Below are 24,511 nucleotides of genomic sequence, written 5' to 3'. Positions count from 1 at the left end.
GTTGGCGAATGGAGGTATCAGGTATACTGCAAAAATTACCTTGTAGTATAGAGTTCGGTGTGTTTCACCGGCGAAGGATTTATCAATCGTAACAATGTCTTTCCAGTCGCTGATTCCAGTTAAAATGTTTATACGTACCCTGAACCTGGCTCCAGGTTGGAATTGAACATCAAATCTTGCAGGGCAATTACATGCAAAAGACAACCTTACCATGATGAAAGAAGTAAGCATAATTTAGAGTGCTCTTACCAAACCACTAAATAATCACTCACTCACTCTCAGTCTTAATTTATACCACTTTATCCTGTATACAGGCTGGTGGGGCTGGAGCTCTGCAGCCTATCCCAGGCGACTTAGAGCACGAGGCGGGGTACATCCTGGACAGGATGCCAATCCATCTCGGGGCGCACACATATACGGCAATTTCAAAACACCAATAAGACTAATTTGCATGTCTTTGGATTGTGGGAGGAAACCGGAGTGCGCGGAAGAAACCCACCAAGCAATGCAAACTCCATGCACACAGAGCCCGAGGTAAGAATCGAACCCGGACCCTGGACGTGCAAGGCGACTGTAATAACCATTGAATCCTATTTCACTAAAAATACTACATACTACTTTAACTTGTAAATAAAACAGTATCATCGTACAAGCACTACTCTGCCTTCACTTGTCTTTAACATTACCATTTCTTTCAGAAAGTAAACGTTTGTCCGTTTAATGTCGCATCCATAAATCTCATAATAAAAAAAAGCTGTATATTTTTATGATGCAAATGATTATACTCATTTGGAGGATTTGTTTACTTTTAGCTGCAAAGATTACATTAAAAGTTTTTTAAATTGATCCACTGATACTAAGCTTGTCCCTGCTTGAAGACATTTTGTCTAGTAACAGAAGTCCAAATGTCAACACATCTGTAACACTGGAACTGGCTTACAATAAGAGATTTTTTGGTTGTCTTACTTGTGATTTTAACTTGTCTGTAGAACATAGATGTCATTCATTCTCCATCTTCTTATCCTGTGCAGGAACCCTGGAGCCTATTGTAAAGTAGAAGACTACAAATGGGGCGGGGGGAGGTGTCACCCAGGATGCCAATCCATCAAATGGCGCACACTGGACCCAGAGGAAACCCACCAAGAATGGGGGAGAAAAAAAAAAAAAAAACACAAACCCGAGATGGGAATCGAAACCTTGGACCTGGAGGTGCGAGGCCGCGATGCTACTGTAACCACTACGCTACACTGCTGCCATTTTTCCTGCATTGTTTTGTTTCAAGACGTTATCACATCTCCATCCAAGATCTCCAAGTTTTATTACTTGGTGGTTTGAATCAGGTTGATCTATTCAGACCGGAGTTGTCCAATAGTATATATATATAAAAAAAAAATAATAATAATAATAATAATAAAAAAATTATATATATATATATATATATATATATATATATATATATATATATATATATATATATATATATATAAAATAAAAATAAAAAACACTTTATTAACTTGCAGATGGTAATATATAGGGTTCACACTATCCAGTATTTCCAGTAAATCAGCCAGACCAATTATTAAGTTTCATATTTTGTGTACAAATCAGTATGAGGGCCTCAATAGTCATGTATTATTATTATTATTATTATTATTATTATTATTATTAATATTGAGCAGCTGTGGGTGGTATACAGACAGGTTAATATTGCTGCTATTCCAGTCCGCACAATGTCGACTTTGGACAGACAGACTTGGAGAGCAATGGAAAGGAAGTTGATTTGCGAGCTGTTTACACCATTTTGCTCTCAGAGCAGGAGGATCAGTGCGAGTCTTGTTAGGATTTTGGCACACGGTTCCACCTAAGAGCATGTCATAAGAGTACATTTCTGTACGGAAAAAGCTAAACGTATTGTTTGTTTCCGACGATAAATCAGACGGCAACTGAAGCCGCAGTTCATCACACGTTTAAAACGAACCCGCGATTAAATCATCAGCAGCTGCAAAAAATATAAATAAATAAAAATATAAAAGGAAAAGTTAAGCTGCTGAGATGAGCTGCTAATTCTAGGCAAAAAAGAAAACGAAAAAAAGGGCCTAGATTTCAGCAGGAGGATGTGATCATGTCACACACACACAAACGCCCACACACACATGCGCACACAGACAAATTACCTCCAATTACTCTGCTTTAACTTTAAACACAGTTTGATCATTATGGCCCGTGGAACAACAAACTTTGCACATGGCCACACCATCTTTTTCCATTATACTTCCAGTGCAGAACAGCCAAACCCCAGAAACTAAGCACACACACACAGCCTTTCTCTTTCTCTCTCTCTTACACACACGCCCCACTCACCCCCGCCCAGCCTGGTCTGGTCTGGCCTGGCAGGCAGGCTGCACCGGGGTGTCAGTTTGTTTCTGCAGCAGTCAAATTTCCCATCATCCCATAGACAAAAATAAACAAGGGCGTCCTGGAAGGTGGTTGAAACGGCTCACTGTAATCCACCCCCTCAGACGGTGAGGTCATCCACAGCCCTACCTCTTGGCCCACACTCTGAGACAGGTACTCAAATCGCTCTCTTTCTTCTCCCTCTTGCTCACTGTCGCTCCCGTCCTCCCCTTTTTTTTTTTGCTGTCTGTAAAATGTGACACTGTGTTCCTGAATTTGGCTCTAAGTGACACTGGCAAACTTTGCCACTTCCCGCCCGAGGAGCAATTGCACGAGTGAGCGAGCTTGAGTACACAAACGAACCAGGGTACGTGGTGGCGGAAACGTAAACACATGCGCGCGCGCACACACACACACAGCAAAAAAAAAATAACGAAAGAAAAAACACAGACGCATGCAGATGAAAAAATAATAAAGCACCGAGCGTGCGTTCGAGGACCTGCGGGGAAAATAAAGTAAGACTGCCAAAGGTTAAAGACTGTTTACACTGACAGTTAAGGATGCTAACAAAACACAGAAGCGCGCACACACCCACAGAGAGCTAGCGTGGCGTGCTGGTAGATGATGTGGCAGATCGATGTGTACAATCCTGTCCTGTGGAATATCAATAGAACGAGGAGCTATCAGTGTAGAAGAAGAAGAGTGCGACATGCTTTCATCTGCGATACGGCGATCGGGTTCCATCCAGATGTTGACAGCAGCCTGTTTGTGGTTCTAACAATCATCTCGATGCAACGCAAATAAAGCGAACTTGATTGCTAGCGTAGATGACGTATAAAAGAACATCTGACTCATAGCGAGCTGTCAGGCCCAGTCTTAAAATAATTTCATTCGCGAGAAGAAAATATTGTGTTTGATTTCTGGTCTAAAATGGCAGGGCTTGTTCCACGTTGGTGGTCCACAACATCCAAAAACCATACGGTTGCCTGGAAATCGAGGGTAACACTGGTATATTTGTTCAGAACAGAGCACTTCTAAATGAGTAGCGCTGCTGTCCATCTCAACTGGTGTGTCCTGTAAACTGTTTCGGTTGAAAGACAATGACAGTCAGCTGCAGAATTATTGGCACCCCTGGCAAACATAAACCCCCCCCACACCAAAAAAATAAAATAAAACAAACTGTCTTTAAAATGTATTAGTTTTAACTTAAACTAAAAACATATGAAATCTTGTATTTATATTTGAAAATATAATTATTGCCACTCCTGGATTTTTATTTTATTATTTCTTTTTACACGCAAGTTCACCAGGATCAGATCAGAAGTTCTCAGTTTAACAGTCAAAGGTTTGGACACAAGTTTGGATTTATTTTCTACATTCTAGAACTTTCTTTTTTTTTCTTTTCACCAAAACTATGCAATAACACACATGGCATTAGGTAATTAAGTAAAAACATTTACAACAACAGTCAGTTGTTATTTTAAGACACCAAGGTCAGCTGTTCTGGAACGGTTCTTGCAAGAACAGTATTGAGTTTGTAAAAACTATCAAGCTCCATAATGAAACCGTCTTTCATGAAGACCTTCCCAGGAAAGCAAGATCAAAACGTTACTGCTGCTACAGAGGAAAAGTTCATTTAGAGTCACCAGCCTCAGAAATCACCAATTAACAACCAGCACCTCAGATTAGAGCCGTTATAAAGGTTTACAGAACATAAGTAGGAGATACTGTACATCTCACTATCAACTGTTCAAAGGAGATTATTGTGTATTTTGGATAAACGGCTTCAGCATAAAGTTAAAAAAGAAAGACCGTGGAAATAGAAGGCGTGTCCAATCTTTTGACTGGTCGACAGCTTTTTTTATGAGCATAAGAAACATTAAAGAAAATGCCCCCAAAATAAGATGAAAATGTGTAATTGTTTTATTAACCGGATCAGAAAAATTCACATGTACTTCATCATGGAAAAATATAACCCAATTTGGACGTTTAAAATAACTAGCTTTTTAACAAGCCTGCCTGGAAGGGGACGCAAGTGTTGCAATGATTTGAACAGGGATAGAGAGAATTTGCAGAAAATTCTATATTTGGTCTCCAAATGTACAATTAGATGCCACTTCTGCGCCAAAAAAACTATTCGGAAGGTGTACCAGGAGAAAGGCTCTACTTTCATCTCCCCACAAATGTAAGCTCCTGGAGTTAACTGAGCACTGAAACTTTAACTAGGGGCAAGATCCTAAGTCAGACGAGACAGAAATAAGAGCTTTTTGGGGTGGGTTTGGCATAGGGAAAAAACAGTCATAGAAAAAGGTTTACTTTTTTTCTGTTTTATTTTATTTATTTTTTTTCAACTCAACTTTATAGCTCCTGAGAACCTCGTTGGGACACACTGCATTAGGAACTTCAAGAAGTACCAGGAAAGCTAAAATTTATCAGGGTCGGATCTTCCAGGAGGATTGGCATGTATACAAAAATGATTAAATAAATAAAAAGATTAAAAAAATAAACAATAATGATATAAAAAAATATTTATAAAAGTCAAAGAGAGGGACACTGGACTCCAGAGGATCTGGAGATATCCTTTAGCAAGGTTTCTTGCTTTGTATTCTCTGATCTCATCTAGTTCTACAATAGAAGGACTCAGAGTACTAGATTTCTCTCAAATTAAGCAAGTACATTTTTGTCTAACCCTCTTTAGCCATCTTTACAAAAACCCCATCACTTAATGCATCCCACTAGGATTTGACTGAACACCGGCCAGTCCCCGGTCCGACCCAAAGAGTACATCAGCACATAAGTGTCCCCTTCGCTGCTGATCTAGCTACAACAGAAAAAAAGAAAAGTCACAGTAATGGGTTCCAGGCTAAGGAACTGTAAGCAATTACTGCTAACTTGTTTAAAGGAGCCCTCAGTTCTCATCACCCTAAAAAGTTATACAAGTATTTTTTTTTGTCAAGGAAGTACACACTCACACAAAGGCAGGCCAGCTGACCAGCATACGTGCCAAGTGCAGCAAAACAGAATAACCGCTGAGGCCATTGAATTCATCAAAACCTTCTATTTCATGTCTCCCTGGTCAGTGGACCACAATAAAGTATTATAAAACACTAGTGCTACAAAACGCTGTGTGCCAAGTCCGGCTGGGAGATCCACCCTGTATCCTGTGGCTTGTGCTTTAAATGGACAGACCTTGAACAAAAGCTTACAAACATCTGTTCAGACTTCCGGCTCTGGAGTTGGGCTGTCCGTGCGCCAATCAGGAAAACGGCTGGAGACGGGAGGCAGGTAAAACTCTCCAAACCGACCAGATGGATCCGAAAGCGTTCATAATCTGTAATTCTCAATGGCGAACAGCAACGATCAGCAAAAACTATGTATATTTATACTTGGCGAAAACGGCGCTATCTTTAATAGGATGGAAATCTGTTCGTGCCAAATTTGTCCTCAGGCAAAACTAGAGAGAGAGAAAAGGGCAGAGGTGCGAACAAGCATATAGGCTTCTCTACAGAGGATAAAACACTCATAGATGATTAAAATATCGTACACTTAATTGAATCCTTTACTGTTACAAAAACATGCATTGTCTCCTTATCAAAGCGGTCGTCACAAATTGTAATTGGATGCAACATGCCGACAAAACAACGATCGCAAAGATAATGGATTTGATTTCAGGCAAACCCAGAGAGAATTTCTCCTCTATTACGTTTCCTTTCTTTTCACACTGCGCTGCTTTTTATTCTTACCTAAGAGATCAGGACCTTTATGATTTGTATCGAGTCTTCCAGTTAGAGATCCGAAATAGATTAGGAGCATAATAGAGAAATGCAATACGGCGGTTTTAGGCCGGGAGAATATTGTTCAATTCAGCAAAGCATACAGAGCGGTACCGTAAAGAAAAATGGAGCAGAGGAACAGTACAGTAGGTTGAGCAGATCATCCACACATTGCTATTGCAGGCTAGCACAGAAACACCAGACTAACATCTCCGGGTATCAGTAGTTTGTCCTTTAGGGAAACTAAACCTGTAGGAAATGAGAAAAGGATTTGTGTATAAAGTGGACAAAATTTAACCTTAATTACTTTTAAAGATTAAAACTTAATCGTTGTCTGTAGTTTTCACTATATATATAATATCCTAATTTGATTTTTTTTTTTCTTTATTTTAATGTGTGAACAGTTTAGAGTGTAGGATTATAGGGGAACTGCAACATCTTGCCACCTCAAATGCAAATATATAAAAGTTAAAAATAACTGAAAACATTAAAAAAAAAAAAACACTTGAAAGGACACCATGCACACACAAATTCACACCTAAAGATGACTTTACCGTAACTTATTAACCCACATGATATATTTAGAAGTAGACAGGAAACCCAGGCTTCACACGAGCGCCGATTCAACCCGGGGACCCTGGTGCTCTGAGGCTGCAACTCCGCCCACTGTGCCCCCGTGCCACCCACATGCTTTAGAAGTAACATTAACTGTGAAATGTCAGCTATTACCACCACAATTTTAGCTTTTTTATGTTTCTTGCTACTCCTCCTCCTTCTCCTCCTCCTGAGCCTCTCCTACAGTGTGCTGCAGATAATTGTGCAGGTCGATGTCTATGGCTTTTTTTTCTTTTTTTTTGCAAGTGCTAAACTGCTGATTTCCTCAGTTCTGTGCAAAAGTTTATAGTTGTTGCTCATCTCTAGAAAAAAGCCCAGGTGCTACAGAGCAGACTGGGGGAAATTAATTGGTGTTGTGGGGATCAGCAAGAGAAAGTGACACCGGGCAAGTTATTGCCTCTCACCTGCGAAGGAACGGGAGCACTGGCTCTCTGGACTGGTGATATGTTTTGTGCCTGGGGCGTGCGGTGGGCAGATCATCCCTCCTTCCTTCTGGCAGGGTATGGAAGCTGGCAGTGGTGTCAACCCCTGAGCTTGCAAAACAGTAAAATGAGTTTAAGGAGGTGGAGAGCGCTGGGGTGCCAGACCCTCAAGGAAACCACCGTCTCTCTACAGCACTGTTGGACAATTGTATACGGGCCACTCGCACCACACACTATCTTGCGCCCCTCCTGTTTTGGAGTCTTGGAGGCCCTTCCCAGGTCCAAGCACCACGACAGCCAATTAATCAGTGAGTTTGTCACCCTGTAGAATCCGAAGCTGACCCGTTACCAGGGTGGGAGAGCAAGACCATACCCTGGTGCAGCTGGAGTGTCTCGCATACCTACTGTTTATATCCCAAGAGCACGGCGCAGTGATGTTTCAACCGCAGTCTGCTAGGTAATCAAGCATTCGCCTGCTGCTAGCAACAGCTGCTGCTGTTTTTGTGTTTGTTTAGAGGCCTCTGCCCCTCCTCTTCCTCGCTGCTACCACCAGAGAATAAGCTCGACGCCATACACCCTCCGCTTTCACCGCTGAATCCTTGCCTCCCCAAACACTGGCTTTTATTACAGCACTCAGAAAGCTCTTTCAGCAGGGAGGAGGCCCTCGGCTCTTGCCTCTCTCACGCATTTGTTTGTGCTGTCGCACAAATCCTCAGGCCCCGCCACTTGTCACTCTCCTATTCTCCAGACTAATAAGCAAGCCACTTCTTCATTAGGCTGCACATCAGGGTTCATCTCCCTCCCACTGTCCCTCCTTCTTGCTCCTCCTGTCTATCTCAGCAGCATATTAAACGCGAAACTAAACGCTGGGCTAAAAATTCACCCGAACAACCACTGACGTTCCGGCTTGATATGAAAAGTAAGAGACAAACAGAGGCATAGCATGCAAGTGTCCCTTTCTGGGCACGGCCGTCAAGGTCCTACACATCTGGATCAAAATCAGGGTGCAAAAGCTCCTTAACGGACAAGAAAAAAAAAGTGCGAAATGCAGAGCAGAGTAGAGAAAGCTCTACCGGAGGTCACCGCACATGAAGACGAGTAATCTTAATATGAGAGTAGGGACGGACCCCAGAGTCATCTCTCAGCCAGGTCTACACCTCATACATGTCTGCACACTCACTCTCGGTCAATATGACTCAAACAGATTGTAATCGGGCCGTGCTGAAGTCTTCAAGGCTCAAGGCCAGCTCTTGACGCCTCACTGGGGAAATCTTTCAGCCCAGGATCCAGAAAATGGAAAATTCATGACTTTTTTTTTTTTTTTTTTACAGAAAGGGCTATGAGACAGAAAATCTTTTGTCATATGATAGTCTGATGCAAATTGCTGCTGACGGGAAATCACTTTCACTGCAGCATATGGAACCCCCTGTATTTGATTGACTTGCTATAGAGTGCTTTTAAGGTACGTTTTGCAATTCAAAATCGAAATGTGTTTATTCAGTACAGGATTGCTTTTAGGGCTTTTCGTTCCCCTTTTGACCCATTTCCAACCTTATATTCACACTCTAGACAGGACAGAGAAATTATTGGTTAGAGATTGGTTACATACTTTACTCAATCAGTTTTTGTTTCACTTTTGTTTTTTTTGGAGGACAAAAAGAAACTTAAGACGATCTAGTTTTCACATTTTAACTAAAGTGAGACTTGGATAGCAAATCACCTCGAAATATGAAGCATCACAAAAGGATCAAACCTTCTCTTAGTATACAGTTTAAAACTGACAAAAAAAAATATATACATATTTTATTTTAAGTGGGTTGCACTTCCAGCCAGAAAAAAAACCCCTAAAAATGTTTTTTTTTTTTTTTTTTTTTTTTTTTGATGGAAATCAGTTCAATCCTCAAGCAGAACTTTTTAACGGGTTAAATAACAACAGATTCTTTAATGCAGTACGAAAAATAAAGAAAATGCTAATCATGGGGTTAGACATCATGGATGCATCAGACAGCTGCCTTATTGCTTTAGAGGATAATTAACCAGGCAGACAACTATCCTGAAAGTACTGTACATGTAAAAAAAAAAAAAACACATTCATACACAAAATGTTCCAGAATTTGGTGTTAAACAACCTAAAGTGCTATGAAAAAGTATTCGCTCCTTTGGGGGGTTTTTTTCACTTAATTAATATCTTTTATTAGAATTAGATCACAGTTGTTGGGTACAGTTTTTTTCCCTTAATAAATGAAAAATAGTTTTCCAATGATTATTCATTATTTTAAAGCCGCTTTTTGTATTTCCTTGGGTTATATTTGGGTGATGTTAAAACGCGTCTGATAATCTGAATCAAATATGCAAACCAAAAATTTTTTTAAACGAATGATTATTTTTGGTTAATAATGAGATCACGATTATTTAACCCACTGACTTTGGAAAACATCATACATTTATTCCCCTTTAAATAAAACAACCTGGTGTTTTTTGGCAGCAGAGATAAATACCACGGCCTGGGTGAGGGCCGGTTTAGTGAGGGACGAAAGCGTACTGCGAAAGGATATGATGGATTTCTAATGCAAAATAGAAACGTTGCTGCGAAAAAAAGGAATGCAGGGCAATAATCATTTAATCTCAATTATCTTGTTTTTCATAACCATCAGAAGCCAACAATGCAACTGAAAGTGCAATTCTACTAATTGCCCAGCCCTACCCTATCTGTAGAAGACATGCACGTCATGCAGTGGACTAGAGCAAATACTTTGGGTTATGAAGCACAGACCGTAGACGTCCTGTTGGAAATGGAACTTTTCGTGGGCTGCTTTTGTGCGGGGAAGGAAAGAAAAGGAGAAAAAAGGCCTTTATGAACAGAAGATGAAGCAGAAAATGATCCAATACCAAGGCAATTATGGAAATGATTAAGTCAAATGTCATTGATTCATTGTTTAAAGGAAACTCCCACCTAGGAATCAAAATAAGTGATTCCAGTCATTTCAGGGGAAGTTCTGATATTGCTACACTCTGATGCCCTGTAATCTGAAAACTGTTTTACGTAACCGCCTTTTGCAATATGAAAAAGCTGCGAATTAAAGAATATGGAACTTGCAGCCTGGTGATTAGAGCGATCATGAACACTTACACGTCTATGAGAAAAGCAAGAAGAACTAGGAAGAGGGGGGAGAAAAGCTCCGAAAGAAATCCTTCACCATCCTGGAAGAAACTCGGGGATGAAAAGGAGAGAAAAAGAAAGGACAGGACGTCTGGAGGAGTAAGGGAATCAGATTTGTGCAGTACGAATGCAACTTCATTTTATAACGGCGAAACAAATGAAGCCTGAACTGAACACCGAGAGCAAGGATCCGGACGGGCAAACAGTAATGAGCAAGAACACTCGCATTACAAAACATAATTAAAAGCCAACAGGCTGTTTTCTAATGAAGAGTCCTTCAGGGATGAATAAATAAATTAGGCCTTCTGTCTTGTGTTTGGTCTTCTAAACCAGACGTTGGTCAGGGCTGATCCCCAGAATGAGCTTGTGAAAAACTGGGAAAAAATGTTCAATGTGGAAAGTTAGATTTTGAGGGTGTCTGCCTGGAAAAATTCAAACGGCCCGACCGATGACTTCCTGTTATCTCATAATACCGCAACAATCGTTATCCCAAGTTCCTGAAGTGCCTCCAAACCTCTTTCGAACATTGCCGTTTTCATGTCAATACAAACACAGTCAAGCCTCATTACAGATTCTCTTATCTGCTTGCGCTTTACATTTTAATCCCTCAATGAGATCAACACCAAGGCTTCTCCAAGTCCTGGCTCCAGACCGGGTTCTTCCGGTTCTTCGGTGCAGGGCCCCTCCCTTATTGAGCCTGGTTTTATAAAGTGCGATGGTGACTCACCCGATCAAGTCATGGTAACTTAAAAAATATTGTGATGGACCTTAAAGCTCTTCTGAGTCCCATTAAGCCCATGCTGGCACAAAAAAAAGAATGTAAAAAATCTGATTCAACATTTCCTGAAAGCTGGAGCCGAGCCTCCGCCCACGCACCAGCGCTTCATACGCTCAGCGACACGCCTCAGCTAATGACTTAACCACAAAGAGCACCACACCCGAGCCTCGCTCTTCCGGAACCATCTGGGCAGACATGCAGCAGTAGGGCAACTTGATGTCGCACAGTTATTGAATAATTGCGGTTGGTTTGTCTTTTTCTCCCCCCCCCCCTTCCTTGTTTATGAGTTTGTCTTTTTTGTACACAGGTGGCGTACAGTTTAAACCACATATCTCTTTAAACGGAAGTTGACTGAAATTGTTCACATGCACCACTACAATCTGTGTTTTAGTCACCAGAGCTAGCTTTGAATAATATGGACTACTTAATTGTGCAGGGCGTTTTTTTTTTTTTTTTTTTTTAATTACAGTAATTGTAACCAGCTATTGTTAATGTCCATCTTTAGCCCTTCATCTGTCAACTATTTAGTAATTATTCATTGTACACTGTTACTGAATAACTTTTGTGATATGTTACAAACAATTTTATGCAGTAACAAGGAGTGACGAACATCAGCAGTAGGAACGGGAATCACCAGGGGTCACCCGATACTAGGTTCCGATTCGATTCGTATCACAATGTTGTCGATATCTTGATTTTATAAACATTCAGAATCTAGATTAATATTTTAGATATTGTTGCAATGCTCAACGCAATTCCTTAGCAAATAATTCTACATTTCGGTTAGAGGTGAAAACTAATTATTATTTTAGCACTCGAAAGTAAAGGTAAATGCTACATTATAGTCGTTTTTAGGTAGACGGTACACTAAGGGCGTTTTTTACATTAGCTCTACGGATCATTTCAGGGAAGACTTGACCCCAAAGTTTGCTTCATTTCGATTAGTGAGAAAACAATCGTTCCAGCCTTGGGAATCGTGCCCAAGTTCCCCTGAAGAGGTGGTCTCGGGCACAGTATGGCGTACTCGGGCATAGACCGAATCAAACCATACCTGAACGTAGAAGTCTATTATTACTTAGATGTGACATCAGTGCCGTCAGTCTCTTTCTTGTGTGAGAAGCATGCACCAGTTTCATTCTCTAACCTACTAGAATGAGGTTAACGCCCTCGTTCTCTTCTTCTCTTGTGCTTATTGCCGGCTCACAAACCAAGAAGGTGCATACTGCCACCTGCTGTATCGGAGAGCAAAGATACGCAAGTGAAACCGAGTAAGAAGAACACAAATAATGTAAACGCAGGCCAGCAGCGGAGTGGTGAGGGTACTGTTGTATGCTTGCTGGCCATGGTACAAATCAATCATGTTGGATGCAATAAACACACCCAAAAAAAGCGACAAAGCATCTGATCCCATTTAGGATCCAATTCTAAATGGGAAAGCAAAAGTGTTAAGCCAAAAAGGGACACTGTTATTGAAGTTCGAAGAGAGTCTGACTCAAACGTGGCCATGCTGTGGAGCTAGACTGGGAAAGCAATGCGAGTTCTACCTTTGACTAAGGCAAACTGTGGGGAACATAAGGGTCATGCAGTTTAGTCATACACACCATGTGGTTATCAGTTGAAAACTTGACCATAGGCTCTAGCTATACAATGCCTCGTAAATTTTTTTTTATTTAATAACATATACTGTACGGCTGTATTGATTAAATACATACTTCATTATTCTATTCACGTGTACCGTAGCAAACACCTAACTAACATCACTGAGCAACCTGTTTGCTAATTGGGAAGCTTGTTTTCTTTGCAAATGTGCGTTCTTAGTATCCTGTTTAATTAAAAGTGAGAATGTTTCCTGCTGGAGCTGAACGGGCGTGTTACCTGGGAACAAAATCCCAGTAAAATAGGTTACAGAATTACATTATGACTGCGAGCGGAACCGAAGATGCAGCCGTCTCCTGCTTGGTGAGTTTCGAAATTCGAGGAGTGCGATGACGTGCGTCCGACCTCAGGAAGCAGATGATCAAAAGACGAAGCGAGACTCGCTGTTCCTGAGACGTAAACTGAGTGCGTTGTTTGCTATCTAAACTGTAACAAAAACAAACACTTCATAAATCAAATGCACCGCGTTTTAGCAGCTTTTTACTTTTGTCAAGTGTGCGTGGGTGCATTTTCAAGGGCCAGAACAGGGATGTATGGTGACGCTTGTTTCCACTCTTGCATTCTGCATCATCGTTACTGGCATGTTCGCCGCACTCTGGTTATCTCTCTCAATTAGAAGGACGCTACGTTGAGGGCTCTGGGGAGCAAGAAAGACTCTAGGCAAACAACTAAAAAACCAAGCAGGAACAAACTCGCACACACGGTAAGAGAAAGAGAGTGAGAGAGAGGAAAGATAGAACATTTAGGCTTGGGATAAACAAAATACTCTACTTAAGATGAGTGCTGGAGTGAAATAACTGATTGCTGCTGTCATGGGCTGCGTCCCAGAGCAGTCAGGCGTTGTGTACTTGATATCACACGCACGTTGTCAGTGTGGTTAAAGCAATCAAACGTTTGGAGAAGATGGATAATGGTACCATTATGTAGGGAAAGAATTCAGAGGGAGATAAAACAGATGGACAGATAGAGTGTGTAGAGAATCTTACCCGCAGGAGCGATTGTGACTCTTCCTTGGCATTCTTGCCCTCTGTTGAGCTGGGGTACTGCTGCCCTGGCTTCTCGGCTGCTGTGCCCGCTGGCATCCCCTGTAGGTAGCCCTTAGTATCTGCACCTAGGCTGAACACCAGGCCCGGTGAGTCTCTGAGTACAGCCACCCCTTTCTGCTGCTGCTCCTGTGGGACTGGGGTGGAACTCAACAAGCCTAGTGTAGCGTGAGGGAACGGTGCAGGGCTTCCTCTTAGCACTTCTCCCACTCGCTCCTTGGGTACCCAGAGCATGCCCTGGATTTGCTGCTCTGTCCCTCGGGCCTCAGGCCAGGATTTATCTCGCTCTTTCTCATCAGGGGCTTCGGTCTTGACCGCCTCGGCTGGTCGGGCCTCTGGGGGAACCAGGCTGTAGAGCTTCAGGTCGCTTTTACTCTCTTCTTTAATGCGGAGAGTTGAGGGGGCAGAGCAGCCGTTAGCAGGGGCAGAGCCTGGATCGCTGGAGTCCTGGCAGTGGACCGAGTTGAAGTGGTCGAGCAGGGACGTGGTGTCGGCTGCCGTAAAGCTGCAGTGGCGGCACCGACAACAGCCGTGAACCCTCCTGTACACAAAAAAAGAGAAAGGCAAATATAGTGAGAAAGATAAAAAGCCCACTCCCTCACCGTCTATACCGCTTTATCATGTATACAGGGACACAGGGAGCCTGGAGCCTATCTCAGGGGGCTTAGGGCACAAGGTGGGGTACACCCTGGATAGGGAGCTAGTCCATTGTGGGGCGCACATACACACAGACACTCCCTTGCTCATTCACACACTATGGGCAATTTTGGAGCACCAATTAATCCAATCTGCATGTCTTTGGACTGTTGGAGGAAACCAGAGTATCTGGAAGATAACCCCCGAAAACAGGGGGAACAGGCAAACTCAGTGCAAACATACCCCAAGGTGCGAATCAAACCCGGACCCTGGATGTGCAAGGCGACAGTGCTAACCACTACGCCACTGTGCCACCTAAGGTTAATGTTAAGGTTAATATTAAACATTAGAACGGGGCAAATAAACAGGAATATGTGGATACAGAGTATACGTTATACCTAAACTGGGCAGCTGAAGATCGTAAAATCGGATCTGAACTTTTTCCAACCTTCCCATGTCCAGTTTTGTGAATCTGTGCTCTCTATAGCCTCACATTCCTCCTCTTGGCGGAGAAGTATTAAAGCTTATGTGGTCTTCTGCTGTTCATCTAACTCAACTGCTCCAACCATGGACATGTTGTGCATTTTGTGATGCTTCTCTTCTCACCACAATGCAATTCCAGGGGTTACCGAATCCTTCCAGCCAGTATGGGGCATCCTTTTCTGACGTGTTGTTTTTGGCAAAATTCTCTTTTTAAACTTCAGACCTGGTTGTGTGCGACATTCCCAGGGGATCAGCTGTTTTTAAAAAACACAACAGGCATGCCATGCTCACAATACACCAGGATTGCTTCCTTCCTCAATCCGATGTTTAATATGACCACTGATGATATTTAGGGGTATATCCGTGTTATTTGCTGTGACATGATCGGCCGACCGGATAAGCGCATGAAAGTGTAATGTGTATAGGTGTTCCTAAAAAAGTAAATTTCTACATATTACACGACCTTAAGAATACAAAAAAAACCCCACTCCACAGTAACTAAATACATCACGCAACAGAAAATATCTGGTGCTTAGATTCCTGCTCCTCTAACTAAGGTCTGGATTACTTTAATGCGGTCTAAGTGGCCCGCTTGGTCAGCGCTTTTCACCTGTACAAATGATTCGTCGTTCCGTTTTCTTTTTAATAAACAAAAAGCAAAAGGACAGCAAAAGAGTGCCAAGCTATTCGCAAATGTGTGGTTAATAAATAGGCTGAACTTTAAGTAAATGAGTGTGTAATATCACTCCTGAAATTCAAAATGATTTCCTTCATGCAGCCCTCCCTCTCTCCCCCATCATCCGTTACAAGGCAATGCGGCCAAATACTCTTCTAAATTCAGCAAACAAAAAAAAATAAAAAAAGAAAATCAAACCTGGCTCAGTAAGCTTGTTTATTTTACAATCGTTTATTGCTATGGTTGGACTTTTTCCACTGATCGATATCTTCATGTTTTGAAATCCGAATGCACAGCAGCAAAGCCTGGTATGATTTCAATGTAGGGTAATGAAAGGTTTCAATATAAAAGCAACAGCCTAGGGTCATTTTTTTTATTTTGGAGCGAGAGAAAGAAAGAGAGAGGGGAGGGGAGAGAGAGAGAGAGAAAGAGAGAGAGAGAATGTATTCTTAATGTACTCTCTCCTTGTTTTTCCTTGCTGAGACACTTTAGAAATATTAGGTTTCACTTCCTAATAGAAACTGGCCTATAGCTTTGCATGAAACTTTCTAATGATTTAAAAGATTTCCAAAAGTTTACTCGACCTTGATAAAGTTACCGAACTATGACATATCGTTGCTGTATCTTAATAAAATACACTGTCTGGGCTAAAAAAAAAAAAAAAAAGGCACCATTTTGGAAGCATCCATTTATTGGGATCCATCAAGCAAAAAAAACTACTCTGGAACAGAGTAACAGATTGGTCATAATTGGTTAATTGATGGATGGATGGATGGATGGATGGACAGAAGAAATTTTTGACAAAAAAATAGCTACAGGTATGTAGTTGCAATTGCAATTAAATCTTGTTTAAAAAAAAAGTAGTATACATGTGGAAGATGACGCATGCTTCAACATAAATGACTAAGAGAAGAAGATAATATACAAAATAAATAAGTAAATAATAATAAAAAAAAATAAGAATTTTGGGATTGTGATTCAAACTGCGATATGTAACTAATAAAAGTGCACTTTAGAATTGGAATATCTATCGAGGTAGCACAAATTATCAGGAAATCAGAACTAAGTTCCTAACTATGTACATATCAGTTCCCTGTGATAAATTAATTGTTGCAGCACTACAACAACCATTTCATCCCAGATTAAACTGTTTATATTTAAGGGATGATTAAAGTTCATCTTCATGAAGACATCCCACATCCCGGTGCACTGACCTGAAACGGATCCATTTCCAAAATGGATCTTTCAAGTAGCATTGAAAAAAGAACAAGAGATTAGTTTTAAATACTGTACGCACTTCCAGTTGATTTCATCTGGCTAAAAGGATGCAGCAAAGACACAAACACAAAGGCCCCTTTGGAAAGCAGAACTAAAAACCTGCCTGCTGTAAGAGAGCGAGAAAGAGAGATAAAGAGATGGAGAGAATAGCAATTCAGCTAAAAGCTCCTTCGATAGTCAATACAGAGAGAAGCAGGCCAGTTCTACACTCCTACTGTAGGGCTGGCTAGTCAGCATCACGCCTGAATGATGCTTCATTTAGAGCAGCAAGAGCGAGAGCGAGAGGGAGGGGTGTTCCTGATAATGCAGATGTGACTGATGTGATTGAGCTTGACTGGTCAGTGACAGTGAGAGAGTGTGAGGAAGGCGGAGATGGAACGAGAGGGAGCTGAAAAAGCCCCGGTGCATCATCATCTTAGCTCAGTACTAAACGAGGGACAGGTGGAGGAAAACTGCTTTTCATCAGTGCTGCTGCCCACCCCTCCCAGCATGCACGGTACAAATTGGCTCTGCTGAGACGCTGAGTGGCAGCAGGACATCAAAAGCGTCAGCCTGCAGGTCCTGACAGCCAACAGCGAGATGTATACAGGCTCAGGCTGCACCACCAACGTCCATCATGATGTGACACACACAAACACATCCAACAGAGAAGGATCATATAATGACATACTAGCAATATTACAGTAAGTGATGAGACTTTATGAACGTTGTGAAATCTTTGGTGTTAACACAATTGTTGTTTTTTTTTTGTTGTTTTCTCCTAAATGCAACTTTACTGATTTGCTCACAGTTTGTTATCCAACTGTCCATTCATCCATCTATCCATCTACCTACTGTATCTCCATCTATCCATCTATTCATCTATCCATCTATTGTACCTCCCCATCTATCCATCTACCAATCTCCATTTATCCATCCATCCATCGACCCATCTCCATCTAGTCATCCATCTATCCATCTCCATATATCCATCCCCATCTATTTATCCATCCATCTATTGTACCTCTCCATCTACCCATCTCCATCTATCCATCCATCCATCTCATTCTATTCATCCATCTAACCATCTCCATATATCCATCTCCATCTATTTATCCATCCATCCATCCATCCATCCATCTCCATCTATTTATCCATCTATCCACCCATCCATTTATCCATCTATCCATCTACCCATCACCATCTATTCATCTAACCATCAACCTATCTATCCATCTATCCATTCTACTACACATCTCCATCTATCTCCCTTCATCTTACTATCCATCCATCCATTTCTATCTATCTCCACCTACTACCCACTTATCTATTTACCGCTCCATATCATTCGTACTATCCATATATAGTAGGGTTGTCGGAGGCCTGGAGCCCATCCCAGGAGACTCGGGGCACAAGGCGGGGTACACCCCGGGATGTGTCTCAATCCATCACAGGGCACAAGCATTTATCCCCTACAGACAAAGCCTAATTAGACTGCCATGCATGTCCTAGGACTTTTACGAAGAGACCAGAGTACCCAGAGGAAACCAATCAGGCACGCTGAGACCATATGAACTCCAGGCACACAGACCCGAGCCGGAAACGGAACCTGCGACCCCACATCCCACGGCCACAGTGCTAACTGCTGTGATGTGCATCACATATCAACAGGTTAATTATTTTTTTTTAAATAATGAGAAAGTAAGAATAATTAATTATTTAATGCAGTGAAAAAACAATCAATATTTCGGAGCAACTCTTTTATTCTTAAAATAAACCTTGCCTGCTTGAATCCGTGCTGCTCGAATGCTTCCTAAAGATCAGGTACAATAATACATCTCAGATGTTTCCAATTCACTGATTCACATTCCTGAGTTTTAGCCATTTTTCGTGCAGGGGTGGACACCCCGGTTTCAGAGCGTACAACTCCCCCCACATACCTGTTCCATCCATTTATTAAACTAGCTAATTCTAATTAGCATGACTCTTCAGCCAGATAGACGAGACGTACACTAATTAGTGACCATCACCGGTTCTGTGCACAGGGAGCGATATGATACAGTACGTTGGCTTAATACTTTTGGCCACTGCTGTATACTGTATTCTACACCTGAACTAAAACCTTACGTGGCTTTCAGCAAATACTATGTGTGTACATTCACACACACACATACACACACACTTACTGTAAAACACGTATAAAAACACGTTTACATGGATAGAAATCAAAAAGACAACGGACAGATGTTGGCCATATGGACATCCCCCCAGTCTTTAGCCTACTAACACTTACTGTAAGTAACGAAAAAATTCATTCATTACGTTTTTTTTCTTCTTCCTAATCCACCCAACTGTCATCACTCACAGACTCAATTACAGAAGGAACAAAGACAGAGAGAGGGGAAGAAAAGAAAAAAAAAAGTCAGGTCTGTATGCTGCTCACGTTCGCCTGAGGAACTTTATTACAGAGAGCTCGACGCGTTGACGCTACAATAGTGTGTGTCGCTAGTTTTTTTTTTTCTTCTTCTTTACGCGCATGCCCTTTTTATTACTTAGTAAAAATATAGCCGCTCCTGTATTTCCTGCGTTTTGCACAAAGCACGGCCTGATTCCAACATAACTCAGCCTCCTCACTTAACCCCACTGACAAGAAACACAAATATTTTCCCTGACCCCCAAACTCAGAATTGATCACTCACTGAGAGCGAGAGAGCGCGAGAGAGAGAGAGACGGAGAATGTTCGTGTTTCTCCCAAAACAGTCTCATTTGGGTCAGCTAGCTGACGTTGACCTCGAAGTCAACAGCACTGCCGTTTTTTGTTCCGTACTGATTAAAACCATTAAAAGATGCACTACTTTAAACAGACGATGCCAAAAATTTGCAGTTTGGTCCTGAAAGATATTCTTTAATCGAGTTCAAAGAAAAAGAAAGCAAACGAGAATTCAGAACATGACTCATATGATAATATAATATGCATAATTAGTTTGTGCAATTCGCATTCGCTTCATCTTGTTTTTGTTGTTATTTATTTGTGCTGTTCATTTAAGAAGATTTTTTTTCCAGCATGAAAATGACTATTTTTTTCCCCTACATTTTAATTAAGGCAGACTGCTCGCAAGACTTTCGCTCGGGTTTACGTGCCGTGTAGTTCCTAACCCCGTGTAGCGAATGAGATTAAACGCACGTGCGTTACCGGTCTGCGAACGGTTAGTCACGCTAGGCTGAATGTACAGTACTGTGCAAAAAGGCTCTCCCTCATTTCTTCATATTCTGCTTCCAAAGAGACTGACTTTCTTGTTTTTTTTTTTTCTTGTTTTTTAGTAAGGTCTTAAATAGTTGTCCAGGCTTCCTGAAGGACATTTTTGTCACGCACGCTTAGTCCAGTCCCTGTACCTGAGAGTTTCAGAGGGACATTTTTTGCTTTGTTAAGCCACTCAGTGACCTTTGAGTCATGCAAGCATTAAAAAAAATAAATAAATAAAACTAACTTAAGGCATGAACCGGTGAGAAACGGAGGCAGATGATGACAGATGTTCAGGCCGGTGATTAGTATACTGCTGATGCTGAATGCTGAGTGGTTGGAACAGACGAGAGGGGAAATGAGGTCGCTGCTGAGGCTGTTACATAACCAGTTTTTCAATTGTATCTTTGCTGGAAAACATTCGTTCCTGTTTTTTTTATTTAACCAACATCATTTCATTGTAACATAATATAAAGAAACAAAAGCAGGCTTAAGACTTTAGCACAGTGCGGTATACTCGATAAACAGGTTGTCTACAAAGTTAGGAACCAACAAGAGTACCGAGAAGCATGAGCTCTATCTTTTCATCCAAAGTTGATGCCATTTTTCACAAAAAAGATAAAAAACTATTTTATATTTATATATATATATATATATATATATATATATATATATATATATATATATATATATATATAAAACTAAGTGCAATTATGAAAAATACATATAAAGTGACAATTGTTCCTCGCACTTCAGGCTAAAGGTTTCTAATTAAAATAAGTTAAACTATGAAACTAGTTATGGCCTATACTGTACATATTATCCTGTAAGGTCACATGGGTTCCATAGCCCGCCCCAGGGCACAAGGCAGGGTAGACTTTGTAAAGAGCACTAGCACACATACAGACATGCACCATTCACTACGGGTAATTTGGAAACTGATCAACCTAGAGGACATCTTTATAGACTGTTGAAGGAAACTCACCGAGCATGAGAAGAACATGCAGACTTCAGTTCATTTGTGAATTTGTTTAATTATCCATTAAAGGTGGTCAAACGTCAATGTTCTCATTCTTTTTGGCTCTTTTAGATTTCGGAAATGTCAGCTTTTTCCTAACACACAGCTTTAATGTCAGTCAGATGTTCTCCAGCCTTTTTTCAATGTTTCTGTCAGCGCACAGGATCCGAGGCACAAACGGCGCGAGTGCACGAAACCCAGCCGACACTCGGCAACCCAACCGTCTAAAGCACCTGGGCAACAGCTGCACCCCGGTTGTTTTAAAACACAGTGCGGCAAGCAAGGGTGATGCTAACAACTTCTCAACACTATTATTTCATGGTGAAAACACTCCCCCAAAAAAACTCTGATCTAATTGACGTTGGGGGGAAAAAAAAATAACATGGAAAATCTCTAAAGCCAGTACCAATGCCAGTGGCGGTACTGAGCGGCAGTAATTAGAGCTTTTTTAAAAATGAAAAGCCCTTTAGCTATGCTCTAGTGCACTTATTGAATATGGGCATTTTTACAGGAGAGGGGTGGATTGGGCAGCATGCGGCCTGCTGAATCACACCAGTGTGACTTGCCCTATCCACATGACATCACGCAGGAAATGGAAAGTTGGGCACAGCGCGAGTCACCCGCCTGGCCATCCTCATGTAGGGAAAGAAAGAGAACTAGATGAGGTGACTGGCAAATCGTTTAAAGCTGCGCCACCTGACTATGGGCAGTTCAGATCGGATGCGTTCGGAAAACTATTACAGGGAAAAGCAGGAGTCAAAGCTGCACATTAAGGAACACAACATCCAAGTAAAAGTGCAATCTCTAGCAAACCGCTAAAAAAAGAAAAAAAAAAGAGGAAAAAATTATACCCTTACTGGAAAATCTCTAACTTAGGAACGATGACGGATTAAAACAAGTGCATTAGCTTTCAGACAGAACTACAGTACGCTCAGGTCACAGCACGATCTTAATACTACACCAAGTTCCCAAAGATTTTTAATTTCTTAACAAACAACAATTTCTACTTTTTCCCTCATTCACAGTTGACGTTAAATCTTAAGGAACTTCCTTAAAACAAATCTAGTTAGTTCCTGTTATCACTTTACGTCATGGCAGCTATAAACAGATTTTTTTTTCTCTCTCTCTTTTTGACATGAGACAAAAAAAAAAAAAAAAAAAAAAGGACATTAAGTGCAAACCTCTCCATCCTAAAGACCCTCCTGTGGCAACAACCCTGACTGTTAGAAAACTTAGAATATTGTGTAGATTCCCCTTGTGCCCCCTCACATGGCTCTGGCCCTTCAAAAAGACCTCTGGTGGTGTCCTCTGGGGACGCTGGCATCTTTTTGGGTGCTGTAGGTTGCGGAGACTCATTTGTTTCATGGATGTTGGTTTGGATTTGGGGAGTTTGGCGGCCTTGTTGTGCCTTTCTATAGTTGCCAACATTGGCTTTTCTGTGAGATCAGACCGGCCAGGTTGGGCTTTGCCCCCCACAGGCAGATATGAACCCTGGGTGCCCCTGATCCGTGTGGTATATAATTAATAATCAATCAATGTTTTTGTTACATCGTGTTGATGTTATGGCTGATCGGTGTATGTAGACATTACTAATTCGTGTGAATTATCTGTAATGTCATTTATGTTCCAAACGGAAACGACTGTCAGAAAAACCTGGGAAACTCATTTCAGCTGTAACATAAATATAACAATGAAATTCAAATGAATGCAGTCATTCTAATATGTTATTGTTTCTATAGGAACAGCACACTCGCACAGACTTGGATGGCAGAAGCTGCACATAAATCTAAGATTAAAAATAAATGGATAAAAAAAATATATATATAATCATTGGCAGGTTGTGTTTTTAGTTGTTAGGCGACATTTATAGAATATTATGGAGGAAGTCTGGAGAGTTAGCGCTTTGGAGAACGGTCGTGGCACTTCACAGTGTTTAGAGAGAGAGAGAGAGAGAGAGAGGGCGAAAAGGGGGAATGATGTCTATCGCAGCTACAACGTAAGCGAGAACAGGAACAAACTAGTCACTCAGAAATTCCACAACCTTAAATCTAACCGTGAATATTTGCATTTAGGTTTAAAGCATTCAGCAGGCACTCGTCTTATCCAGAGCGACTTACCCAAGTGCTGTGAAGTTTCCATCATCATATACAGTATATCTACTCTAACCCTGGTTTACTAGTAGTACAGGACGTAGGGCTTTCATAAAAATGTGAAAAATGTATTATTATTATTGCAAAAATAAATAAATAATGCAATGAAGATGAACGCTGGTTGTGTGTTTAGTCCCTCCACATCCTCCACCTAAGGCGACACACACGACGGATGAGCTGGTGGAGACCGCCTTCTTTATGGCTCTTAAGCTGTCGTTGCTAAAGTGGTTTCTTCAAGTGATGGAAGAAAAGGAAGTCAATGGGTACAATGTTGAAGGGGTACTGGGGATGAGGCGAAATTTTGTACCCAAGATCGCCCCAAAAACGTTTCGTGAGGTGAATGGGCTGGCATGTAACTTGGGCAATTTTTTTTTTTATGAATTTTATAACTGCATCTAGTACCATCAGTCAAACATTGTTGGGATTTTTTTTTTTTTTCTTACTTTATCACCACCACCACCATCATCTTTGGAGCAATCGGATTCGAGAATTCAACGGCCTGGTGCTATACGACACATTACTAGCAAAAGGATTCATTCTGGTAATCGCTCGATCCTGATTTTTTTTGCACCGTTTGAAATATATCACGTGTGCGAGTTCTCCGGCTAGAGGAGGCTGCATCACTGTTTGCTTCGTGTGTAAATGAAATGCATAAAAATTGGGGAAAAAAAAAAAAGCAAAACAACAAGACTGCGCTCACACGGCGTCGGGTGGGAGGTGAGAAGAGGGGAAATCTCCTGGGAGGCTACGCAGGTCTCGTTTCTCCTTCGCTAGATGCTTGGAATACAAACAAGACCTTATTCAGCATGCCTATACACACACACACACACACACACACACACACACACACACACACAACACCACCGCTCAGCCCAGCGTTACTCTGCAGCCAGCTGAAACAACCAGCCCTAGGCTACATACACCACGGCATGTCATATATACACACACACATATAACCAATGGATGTGTCTGTTAGTGTGTGTGTGTGTGTGTGTGTGCGTGTGTGTGTGTGTGTGTGTGTGTGCGCGCGCTGGGTTGGGGTCCGTCACATCTGAGCGAGTAGATAACGAGTGCACCTGAAGGGTCTTTTATGGAGACGCTCCCTCTGGAGTGAATCCATCTGCTACATGATGGAGGCGAGTTACAGAAGAGTTACAGAAAATTGACCCCGTAGTTAATCAGGCACGAGAACTCAAACATCGCTCGCAG

At 41.5% G+C, this 24,511-nt stretch overlaps 1 protein-coding gene and 1 long non-coding RNA gene across 4 annotated transcripts in view; one reads left to right on the top strand and one right to left on the bottom strand.

The window, feature by feature from the left end:
* trps1 (trichorhinophalangeal syndrome I) overlaps nucleotides 1-24,511 on the bottom strand; it is a 117,331-nt gene that overhangs the window by 55,435 nt on the left and 37,385 nt on the right. For all 3 annotated transcript variants that reach the window (XM_053492368.1, XM_053492369.1, XM_053492367.1), the window contains one exon: nucleotides 13,785-14,382. In XM_053492368.1, the coding sequence (XP_053348343.1) occupies nucleotides 13,785-14,382 (598 nt within the window). The remainder of the gene's footprint in view (nucleotides 1-13,784; nucleotides 14,383-24,511) is intronic.
* On the top strand, nucleotides 155-1,138 carry LOC128518933 (uncharacterized). The gene is made up of 3 exons (XR_008357792.1): nucleotides 155-223; nucleotides 315-534; nucleotides 1,032-1,138. It is a non-coding gene; the product is annotated as an uncharacterized LOC128518933 (long non-coding RNA).

This window comes from Clarias gariepinus, chromosome 3 (assembly GCF_024256425.1).
Source record: "Clarias gariepinus isolate MV-2021 ecotype Netherlands chromosome 3, CGAR_prim_01v2, whole genome shotgun sequence".
Taxonomy (NCBI): domain Eukaryota; kingdom Metazoa; phylum Chordata; class Actinopteri; order Siluriformes; family Clariidae; genus Clarias; species Clarias gariepinus.
Note: the sequence above shows the minus strand (reverse complement) of the source record. Positions and strands in the feature narration are given on the sequence as shown.